Source organism: Camarhynchus parvulus, chromosome 3 (assembly GCF_901933205.1).
Source record: "Camarhynchus parvulus chromosome 3, STF_HiC, whole genome shotgun sequence".
Classification (NCBI taxonomy): Eukaryota; Metazoa; Chordata; class Aves; order Passeriformes; family Thraupidae; genus Camarhynchus; species Camarhynchus parvulus.
Genome location: NC_044573.1, coordinates 23805027 through 23816720, shown reverse-complemented (window position 1 = coordinate 23816720; position 11694 = coordinate 23805027). Strand labels below are relative to the sequence as shown.

General features: G+C 42.7%; 1 protein-coding gene across 1 annotated transcript; it reads left to right on the top strand.

Moving 5' to 3' along the window:
* Positions 1 to 526: 526 nt before the first annotated feature.
* KCNG3 (potassium voltage-gated channel modifier subfamily G member 3) lies at positions 527 to 10872 on the top strand. Its single transcript, XM_030946063.1, has 2 exons — positions 527 to 1137; positions 9791 to 10872. Exons 1-2 carry the CDS (start codon positions 527 to 529, stop codon positions 10434 to 10436), a joined length of 1257 nt encoding a protein of 418 aa, XP_030801923.1. The 3' UTR covers positions 10437 to 10872.
* The last annotated feature ends 822 nt before the right edge of the window (positions 10873 to 11694 follow it).

Here is an 11694-nt window from a genome sequence, read left to right as displayed (position 1 = left end):
GGCCCCAGCGCTGCCCAAACCCCGTGCCGGGAGGGGTGCCCGAAGGGCGGCGGGTAGCGAGAGTCCCGCTCCGCTCCGTGTGCGCGGGCGGGGAGGAAGCGTGTCCCCACCCCGCCGTCGCCGCACCGCCCCTCGCTCGCCCGCCCGCCAGCCGGCACCGGCGGAGCGCAGCGGAGCGGCGCCGGGCGCGGAGCTCCCCCGCCCCGCCATGCCCGCGGCCCCGCTCCCGCCCCGGCGGGGCCCCGCGGAGGCGCCCGCCCGCCAGCGCTGAGCCGCGCCCTCACCTGCGAGCGGCATCGTCCCGCTGCGCTCCTGCGCGGCCGCCGGTGCGCCCGCGGCCGCGTCTCTCCCGCTGTCCCTCCCCCTGCCTCCCTCCCCGCCCGCTGCCCGCCCCGTCGCCGAGCGGGAGCCGCCAGCGGTGCGCGCAGAGCCGGAGCCGGGGCAGCCGCTGCCGCCCGCGCTGCCCCCCGCCTCGCCGCCCTGCCCTGCCCTGCCCGCCGTTCCCCTCCTCCGTGCCGCCCAAGCCATGAACTTTGGCCGCGGTCCCTCGGTGGTGTTGAACGTCGGGGGCACCCGGTACTCCTTCTCCCGGGAGGTGCTGAAGGATTTCCCGCTGCGCCGGGTGAGTCGCCTGCACGGCTGCCTCTCGGAGCAGGACGTTCTGGAGGTGTGCGACGACTACGACCGGGAGCGGAACGAGTACTTCTTCGACAGGCACTCGGAGGCCTTCGGCTTCATCATGCTGTACGTCCGGCACGGCCACCTGCGCTTCGTTCCGCACATGTGCGAGCTCTCCTTCTACAACGAGATGATCTACTGGGGGCTGGAGGGCTCTCACCTCGACTACTGCTGCCAGCGCCGCCTCGACGACCGCATGTCCGAGACGTGCACCTACTACGCGGCGGAGGAGCCGAATGGCGGCCGCGAGGGCAAGGGCCGGCGGCCGCCCGGAGCCGAGGGCAGGAAGTGGCTCGAGAGGATGAGGAGGACTTTTGAGGAGCCCACGTCTTCCGTGGCCGCCCAGGTCCTGGCCACCGTCTCCATCCTCTTCGTCATTGTGTCCATGGTGGTGCTGTGCGCCAGCACCCTGCCCGAGTGGCGGGCGCCGGAGAATCGCAGCGTGGAGGAGCAGAGCAGGTACACACCAGAGTCAGTGAGGGAGCCCTCAGGGTAGGAGGATCCTTTATTTTCCCGCTGTCCGGTCCCCGTGTGTCCCGTCCAGTGTGTCCTTCCTGCCCCTTGTCTTGACGGTCCGTGGCTGTAGCCTCCACCGGCGGAGATCGTCTGCGCGCCTTGACAGCCCGGCCCTGAGCTGGGGTCCGGGGAGGGATGTCGGGGTGCCGGGGCAGTGGCGCTGCTCCGCAGCTCCGGCTCCCCCGGGCTCTGCCGGGCACCCGCGGCCCCGAGCGCAGGGGACGGGCGGGGGCCGGCGGCAGGCTCGGCTCTGGGCAGGCTGGAGGAGCGGGGACATCGGGATACGGCTCCTATTCGCAGGGAGGGTGCCTCCCTCCGTGAAGGTTCTTGGAGCTCTTATTGCCCCCTCTAAGGAGATACGGGACCGCGCAGAGAACTTCAGACACTCCGGAAATCAATTTATGCCTTACGATTGTGGGGAGAAAGAAAAAAAAAAAAAAAAAAAAAAAAATCCCCAAAAGAATGCAATTCCCTTGTCTTTTCCTTTGGGAAATGACAAATCCTGTAAGTACTCTGCATGTATTCGTACAGGTCCTTCTGCTAGAGCAGATGCAGTGCCTGTTAGGACTGTGCTCCGGTAAAATCCTGGATGTGGGAACGGCCTTACCCCCGCTCCTCCATTTACATCTCAGATTCTCTATGTGGGGAACACAGGAGATGATCAAACTGTACATCAAGCTCTTGCAAATGCATCATTCAAACACCCCAGTGTACAAATGTAACAGATGTTTACATTTCCTTTAAGCATAATAAACACTGCAAAACAGTTGCAGAAAACAGGGCATGGGGTATAAGGCTCAGTCCTGAGCCTTACTAGTAAGAACAAACCGTTTTCCATCTTCTTGTGACCTCAGATTAGAGTTACATTGATGCAACTCTTGCACTCCTCTGTTCCCTCTCTCTCTCCTTCCCCTCCCTAGAGAACAAAATTGAGACCAGTCTGGTAGAATTTCTCCCATAAATAAGACTGACATATAAAGAAAGAAGTAAACATTTCTGGTATTTGCTAGTTTCTCCCTTTTTTAAAAACAGACAGGATATTCAACAAAAAGTTTTCAGCTTCTGCTCTTCTAAAAGGGCACTACCGTGAAATTGCAGCCTTGTCATTATGAAATCATCATCTTTTACCATAGAGTTAATTGGAATGTGATATATTATATCTTAGTAGCCAGATTAATTCCTTGGAAAGTATTTTCATAGTTTCCATTAGCTTAATGGAAAACTGCACCTGTATTTCTCATTGTAGTTGAGCCAAAGAATTAATTGTATGAACAAAAAGAAAGCAGATGCAGTGTGAGAAGCTGTTGATTCCTGCTTAGATTCAGATATCTCAAAAGGGGATCCTAAAGGTTCTTCCAGTTAAAAAGCTCAGCAAGGTTATTTCAAAGAGGAGCTGCTGTGGGTGACCTCTGTACAGCAGAAAATTGCTGAGATACTCCCAAGAGGCATGGGAAAATAGATGCAACACTACAACAGCATTAACCACATAGGTCATGTCTTTGTTCATGTCTTCACGGTGTGGGAATGAACCACAAGTTTTCTCTTGCAAGAAAGAGTTCAGCTTGGAGAGGAACATGGCATAGGATGTGTAATTTTTCTTTCATAGTGCCTTTGTCTTCAAGATCCTGATTTTACTCTTCTGAACAATTGCATCTTGTACACCAGGTGTTAGAAGGATAAGGTCCTAAGTACTTGTAGGTGCAGTATAGCCAAACAGTTCCCAGGGCTGTGAAGGCTCCTTTTAGAACCAGAAGGACGACCAATGATGGGCTGAGTTTCTTCTGTACCAGCTATAGTACTCCATGTTATTGCAACAAAAAAATAGAAAAGTTTCTACCAGCTGAAAAGTCTTACCAATGTCACAAAAGTCTGTCGCATATAGGCACCAGTACAGACTGGGTCATCTAACCCATGCACTGACTGCACAGGAACCGATCCCAGTCTGATGGCAAACACATTGAAAACAGACACAAATGTGTGCCTCTCTGTCCACAGGTGACCGCCAAGATGGAGCCACTCCTCTCTTTTGCACATGCTGCTTCATTGCTAAAAAATCTGTTATAGCTGGAAAAGAGTGTGTTGGCTACAGCTGCTTTTAACTGAGCTGTCCAGTTTAGACATGTGCCATAGCTTTGGACCTAACATGCCCAGTTGTCATTTGACTGTATTTGCCTTTATGTGTTTATGATTACTTTGTAGTTATTTCATTTAAAAATAGTTGGGTTTGCAAAACTGAAGTAGCTAAATGGTTTATTTGAAAGCCTGACCATGGAAATCCTATGGAAGTTTCTGGGATTGCATACTCTGGCAATACAATCCCTCTTAGGTGAAAAGGTTTTTAAAAATCTATCCACTTGTTTCTGACACATTTAAAAGTTTGAAACCAAATTCTGTCATTTGTTTATTAAGCAGTGTTCCTCATCAAAATAAAGAAATTCTTTCTAACATAGTAATACAAAAATTTAAATTTTTTTCCCAAGAGAAAATCTTACCCGACTGCCATACACAAGTGAGTTTTGACTCACATGGCACTGTAATTATTAGTACAAAAATTGCACGTTATTCAAAAAACGTATTTTGAGAAGTTTTAGGAGTGAAAATTGAATGGGCTAATCTAGAAATCTTTAGTCTGTAGAGTTGGATGTAGTCGGTTATTCAGCTCAGCATAAGCCATGGAGGTGAGGTGAGAACACTTTAGGAAACCCAGCAACTCTGATATTTTTGGTCTCTCACAATAAGCCTCCCTGCCCTTGCCTCAGTGTGTTATGTCAGAAAGGTGCCACATGGACAATTTCTGTGGCTGACTCCCACGGTAACCATTCCCAGAACTGCTTTGGACAGCTGTACAGAAAGCAGCTGACCAGCAGTGTGCCTTCAGCTTACCTGGACATCATCTCAGCAAGTAAGGGGGCACTAATTCTGGCATCTACAAAAAATGAGGTTTGCAGTGAGGGCTACTGGGGCTGCCAGCAGACACCAGATGTATTTGTTTTCCATGTATGAACACCCTTTCAGCAGAAGAGGAATTAAATCCACGAAACTTTTTTTCACAAACCACTATGATGTTATGCCTTTTCATGGTGACTACACTCTCAAAGGATGAACAGCCCATGGCTATTTCTGATCCTTTGGGATAACATGCTTTAGAAGGCAACAGAGAACTCCAGGAGTAAGCTTTATTCAAGGAGAGAGGGATGGGAAACCTCACCTCAGAATTTCACAGATATTACAGACACTGAAATACAATTCCCTGATTGCAGAGGAATTGCCTTTCCCAGGCCTGTTCTCAGGATGAGGGATGAGTTATTAAATTTATTTAATTCTAAGATTTTTGCTCCGTTCCCTGCCTTGGCAAGTTCCACTTATCAGAGCTAAAGATTTGCATTAGATTTGCAGAGTTTAGGAGCAGACAGCAGGAATGCCTTCTGTTGCTTCTGGCAATTTCAAGTCATCTTTGCTGTCCTCTGAACTGTGCCAACAGATGCATACTGTGAGTCTCTGCTCAGGGACCTGTCCATACACTGATTGGGAGCATAATCTTCTAGGGAGAGCTTCTCAAGCCTATAATTTGAAGCTGCTTGACTTACTGCCAGCACAGTTCTAGCTACCTGCCTTAAAACTATTTTTCTAATGCTGAATACGAGTAGCTTGTTAGCACTAAGGAGAGATGGTTGTCCCCTTTCCACTTGATAATCATGATTAGGTTTGTACTGAAATAATCACTGACTTATCAAGCCTACATAATTTCTGTGTTCTTAAGCAAAAGCAAATAAACACGGTAGTTTCTCCAAACAGCATCTCTCATCACGAGCCTGTGGGCTGTTTTTAATCTTTGCAAAATATCAGCCTAAAAAACTGCATCTGAATTTTAGACATACAAAAAATATTATTTCTTTATAGTAGTGGAATTTCAGAACACCTGAATGTTCATGTTTAACGCCTCTTCAAAAAACAGTAAGAACTCCTTTCCTGGACAAGATCTAACTTGAATATCATATTTTGCTGGTTTTAGGTTAAAACAGTGGGCTGAAGGTAAAGAATGGAACCACAGACCTAGGTTAAAAACACAGGCATGGATTCTTCTATTGAATTTACCAGTTCTTTGAAATATAGAGGTGAAACAAAGAACAGATGTACATCACTGCCTGGGCACAGCCAAGCCTTAAACTCACCAGGGCTAGGTGCCAGTCATGTTCAACATCGAGGGTAAAGATGCTGACGATCTCAGGGCTCAAGATGTTTGTATCCAGGTCTCCTCTTCGAGCTGTGAAAGGGATTTGCCCCTTCCCTGGGGGTGATGGGTCATTACAGCCTCCCACACAAAGCAACAGAGTTTAATGCATGACAACATATAATTTCTACCAAAGCAGGGATAGAATGGGGAAAAAAAAGCCAGCAGGGTTTTTAATTCAGGAAAACTAGATGTTCTGTGGCCTTTACTCCACAGTTTGTAGTGAGAAGGAAGCCCTTGATTTCAAAAGGATTAAAAAACTCCGAACATTTGCTGAAATCACTTAGGAGTCTTCCTGAGCAGGAATTTGATCATTCTAGCTACTGCTTGGACATTTTTGCGTTTAATGTGCTTTACATGGAATAAGCTTTAGCAACAATTTAACAAATCAGTGCTGACAGTCTTTAATCCTGTCATATACTGTCTCTAATCATATCTGTTTTCCTCGTGTGTCCTGTTGCTGTGTATGTTTTATTTACAAGCTTAATAGATAATAATGCCACTAAGGAATATTTTGGCTCGATTTCAGCCAACTCACCAGGGGATATTGAAAGTATATGAATTGGCAAGCTGAGGCAAAGGATATTGCTAAGTTGAAATTCTAAGATAGTTACAAGACAGTTTTCTTTTTTAGTAATAACAAACTAAACTTGCTAGTGATTGAAAAAGATTATTTCTGAAATGGTTTAACTCATTGTACATAAAGTAGCTTATTCTGAGAGAAAGTTATCAAACGGAACAGAAAACTGAACAGTGATGGGATTACAGTAAGAATGAGGCTTACAAAGGCTTGATTTTCTGTTTATGGACAAAAGATTCATTAGAGCAATCTTGAAAGACTGCTAAGTACCAAGCAGCTTAAAATTTTGTGAGAAAACCTCTGTTTTATGTGCTTCCATCTGGGACAATGAACTGTAAATTTGAGCAGGAATAGCCTGTTACTATTAGGACTAAGGAATAAAATTAGGACTTAGTGTTTTCTGTGTTTATTCATAAAATTTGTGGGGAATCTTTGAGGAAATACTTCATGACTTTGTTTTAAATTCCCCCTCTCCTTTTTGGATACCAGCTATTTTTAAACTGAAAAAACCTAACCATCCAAAAACTGGGATGGAAGTTTATAAAGTAGGTACTACATTTTTACCAAATAAAGGCACTATTTAATTATATATAGATTTTAATACAGCATTATTCCAAACATAGGCAATAAAAGCAGTCTGTCCTGTGAACAGGCAGAAAATATTTTAAGAACTGATTATGAAAAATACAGGTACTTTGGTCTTCTGAGTATATGCCTTTTATTTGGCCTTAACTTCATACTCTGTTAAGTTCTCTTAAGGACTAACTGTTAAAATTGCTTTCCCTATTAGATGTTATTTATCCACTGATAAGGTTAACTATAAAGATAAGTCACTGCAAAGAGAGGGAGACTTAATCTGAAAGTGGAAATGTAGACTTGATCTGAAAGTGGAAATGTAGCACTCCAGATTTCCCAACATGCCAGAGGTTTCTAGTTTTTCTCACCAAAGCACTCATTTTTGTATGATTCACCAGTACTGCCAAAATCCATCTACACAGGCAAAAAAGGAGTGACAAGAGAGGAAAAATGAAAAATGTTTCACTGATAGCTGAAAAGTAAGTAGAGGAAAGAAAAAAATAAGGGACACCCTTCTTCATTATCTTCTCCCCAGCCAGGGGAAAGAAGGATGGATGCAAAATGGAGAAGTGGAAGTGCAAACTAAAATAGAATGGCATTAATGTATCCCCCACTGCCTCGATCTCGCTTTGTCATTTTTGCACCAGTGATGTTCCTTAGCTCACTTCAAATCTGTTCTACAAGAAAATACTTCTTCAGTCCTTCCTACTGAAGTATAACTGATATAAAGTAGTTCTTGTCCCAGGAACTGCCAGAGTAAAGCAATGGATTGATCATATTTCATGGATTTTTACTTGTACAACTATTCCCCAAAGTTATATGACCGCTGAATCAATACTGATTCATGAAGAAAATTTCTACTATATCAGAACAATCACGACCTAACTTCCTTAAATCTCAACACAGAGATAACCTGCCTAAGGGGTGACAAAAGGGAAGAGTCATGTTTCTGACATTATCAGGGCATCAGGAGGAAATAACAAGTGAAAAAGCTTTAAATTGTATAATTACAAATTTCTTTTTCATTTAAATGCTTCGTGTTGTAGGAGACAGACAACACTACCAGAGCAATCTCATAAAATGTAAAGAAATAGTCTGTTGGAATTGTTGAATATTCCTGACTGCAACTTTCTATTCTCTTTTAATGGTTACATGAGATCTCAACTAGACAACATATAAGTACATTCAGACATCATCAGTTTGTCCATTACCGTGATCTTGCTGTTTGATTATACTGGGGAAATCTTAGGGATTTCCTCACCATAAGTAAAAAAGGATTTAAGAAAACTTACCCATTAAGCTTTTTTCCTTGATTTTTTTTTCTAATGTAAAGGAAGTTTCAAAGAGCTTAATTTTTAAGAGAACACCTAATTCTTAAGAGCAAACTGGTTTTGAATTTCAAAAGTCTTTCCATCAAAAGGTGCTAACATGAACTAGTGTTCTCAAAGCCCTTTATGAAGAAAGGCTACTTGCTTTCAGAACTTCCACTGTTATTTGTAAAAAAAAAAAGAAAAATATGGTCCAATTTTATGTGACTAAATATTTAAGTAATTAATTTATGTTCATTTAAATTTACTGTGGCTAAAATAACAATGTACCTTATGACTTTACACCAAGTGACTGTTTCTGTTTCTTCCAATTTTAGCTTAAAACTAAAGAGAATTAATTTTAAAAATTAATGAAAAATAAACAAAATTTTAGTGTGTAAAAGGTCTATGAAAAGCTTAGTTTTAAGAGTCTATAATTACATCAGTTAGAGAAGAATACGGTCTTTCTAACAGGCATTGTCTTATTAATAACAATAGATTTCAGAACTGGTAAAAAATTATGCACATGTGTTAGGGAAGAAAAATTTTAGGTTTGAAATGACAGTTGGATTTTCACTTGCAATTCAAAATGTTTCAACAAATACTACCTTGTTAGAGTCCTTGCAGTAGCAAAAAACTCTGGTTGTATTTCCTGGCAGTATTTTTGAATCTCTGATCTCACACTAGTTTGGTTTCAGAGCTGTTGATATGAGAAGGCATCAGTGATGAGCTTTTTCTTTGCTTAAACTGTTGGTTAAAAAGTGAAATGGAGAAATGAGGGGAAGGTTAGCTTCCATGCCCTCATGTATTAAAAAAGTGAGCACAGTCTGAAGTCTTAGGGAGATTTATGACCACATGCACAACTTATGACCACATGCACAACAGTTACCAAATAATATTTCAACAACATTTTTATCTTCTGTTTCTACCTTCCACTGGTTTCAAGCTGAGATATTCTCAAGTCTCATTCAATGCACTGGGACTTGAAAATATTTAAGAACATACTGAAATCCTCTCCCAGGATTTCTTCTGCATTTGGCAAGACGAGGATCTTGCCTATTACCTTAACATCTTTTTACCTCGACATTTTTGCTGCAATGTAGTTTAGGTGGACTTACATTTACAGCAAAAAAAAAAAAAGAGAAAATTCAGTAATGCAGAGCATAGTGGTAAATGAGAGGACACAAGCTTAGTACTTTATGGATGCAATACTGAAAAATAAAATATCATCTGTATAGTGGCAATACTTCTATAGGTCTGAAGGTAGGCAAGCCCCTGTTTGGGATGCAGATCAGATGGACTGGTTTAGGTTGGTTCCTAAAGAATTAATATGCATGAATCATCCAATGCAAATACTTATATCTGCCTGTTCCATCTGCACTTCCATTTTAGTTTAGCAGTCTGGTTCTATACATTACTGTTCATAACCAGACAGTTCACTGATCTACAACCCTTGGCATTCCCAAGTGGATCAGGCCTCACAGACTTGTAAAAATAAAAATTTAAAAAAAATACTCCAAAACTCAATCAACTACAACAACAAAAAAAAACCCCAATCCAAACTCAGCTGTTCTAGATAAGGTTACACATTGTCATTGATGATCATTTCCTGTAGGATTCCAGTTTTTGTGGGCATATTTGCCCAGTACTATGACTAGTAGCAATCCGAATTCAAAGAAAATGATCAGTGAATGAGTTCTTAGCAATTATTAGTTTAAACTCTCACTAGATCCTCAGGTTAATTGCTGAAATCCAGTGGCAGGTGCAGGATAAGGATGGCATGGCTTTCTGTTTGTTGTCTGTGAAAGTCTTAAGTGTGGCTCTGGTAATATCTGTGAACAAACCAAACATCCCTTGAAGACTACACAGAGCATAAATGCTGTCCTTTGTTTCTTTTGGCAGGATAATTGAAGCTATCTGCATAGGCTGGTTCACTGCAGAATGCATTGTGAGGTTCATCGTCTCCAAAAACAAGTGTGAGTTTGTCAGAAGACCTCTCAACATCATTGATTTGCTGGCAATTACTCCTTACTACATCTCTGTTCTAATGACAGTTTTCACAGGGGAAAATTCACAGCTTCAGAGGGCTGGAGTCACCTTGAGGGTCTTAAGAATGATGAGAATCTTTTGGGTGATTAAACTGGCCCGTCATTTCATTGGCCTTCAAACACTTGGTCTGACTCTGAAGCGTTGTTACAGAGAGATGGTGATGCTACTTGTCTTTATCTGTGTTGCTATGGCAATTTTCAGTGCACTTTCACAGCTTCTTGAAAATGGGCTGGACTTGGGAACAAAGAATAAGGATTATGCCAGCATTCCTGCTGCTTGTTGGTGGGTGATCATCTCAATGACCACAGTTGGTTACGGTGACATGTGTCCCATCACTGTCCCAGGAAGGATTCTTGGAGGGATTTGTGTGGTTAGTGGCATCGTTTTATTAGCCCTGCCAATCACTTTCATTTATCACAGCTTTGTGCAGTGCTACCATGAGCTCAAGTTCCGATCTGCTAGGTACAGTAGAAGCCTCTCTGCTGAATTCTTAAATTGACCCAACTTGCATTCTGCTGTACTTACTTGCTAAGCTTTGTCTTAGAAGAGAACGGTGGAAGGTCCCTTCACATGTCCTCCTTGACTGGATGGTCCTGTGGAACAACATTCTCACCAGCCTGGAGAAAGCCCGCCACCATTCAGACAGGAAGGATGGCCATCTGCCTTGAGCACCTTGCAAGGAGAGGGAGTGATGTTTCAAATTTGAGAGAACAAAATTAACCAAAGAGGATTCAGAAGTCCTCAACCAGACCAGTTTGGTGTTCAGTTTGCCTTCCCTCAAAAAAAGCAGAACAAAAAAATGGGTGTAACATTGAGATCTGTCATTCCTGTAATTATATCCTAAACCATTCTAAGCAATGTGTAGCAGAAGCTTTTCAAATATTCCAATATCTAAATGTTTCACAGAGGCATTGATAGCTTCTTGCCTGAAGTATCTCCACTTTTAACTCAGATAATTAAATTATATGCTGAAGGAGAATCACTGCTACTTTTGCGCTTTGCAACAAAGTAGAGCTGGTTCTGTGACTCAGGAAAGATAAAGAATATAGGTCTGTAGGACAAAAAAAACTCGAGGCCTGATTCTGATCTTTGAGGAAGCACACAAATCTCCTGTAAACCCAGTGAAGTCAGTGGCATTTCTCTGAATTTGAGAGTTCACACAGAAGTGCAAGAAGTGAACCTCCAAATGTTGTAAGCAAGGACTTCTTTAGGTCACAATTAATTTCTTCTCTGGAACCAAGCTGTAAGTAGCAGCAAGTATTGTATTTTACAAAGATCAGCATAAGAAATCAGGGATTGATATATATATATTTCCTGGTAGGTTAGTGGGGGAGCTCTCCAAATTTTATATACATTCAGCTCAATTCCATCCACCTGAAGTTACATTCTCATAAGCACAGATTGTCCCTCCCTGAACTCCTCCCTGCCCCACATATCTTAAACATAGATATCATAGTGAGAGTTCTCTTAAGACAAATTGTAAGATTGCATCATGTGAAATGGCCTGGAGCAAGCACTGGAAAACAAGGGTACCTGCTCCCTGTCAGATGGGACTCTTCATCATCTTAAATTCTGCAATCCTTACTGAAGGATATACCTCAATAGAAGTTTTAAAAATAACTGTAAAAAGCCCAGAGCATACCAAAGAAAGCAAAATATAGAAGTGTGAGTTGCACTTGGCAAAATGGTGTATTCTCCAATGTTACTAGAAAATGAAAATGAATCAAGTTAGGTTCTGAAATATAGTTCACTACATT

Excerpts from the sequence above, each read along its gene's own strand:
- KCNG3 (XM_030946063.1), top strand. The coding sequence starts at position 527 with ATGAACTTTGGCCGCGGTCCCTCGGTGGTGTTGAACGTCGGGGGCACC. Across the intron at positions 1,138-9,790 it reads AGCGTGGAGGAGCAGAGCAG|GATAATTGAAGCTATCTGCA; the intron begins GTACACACCAGA and ends TTCTTTTGGCAG.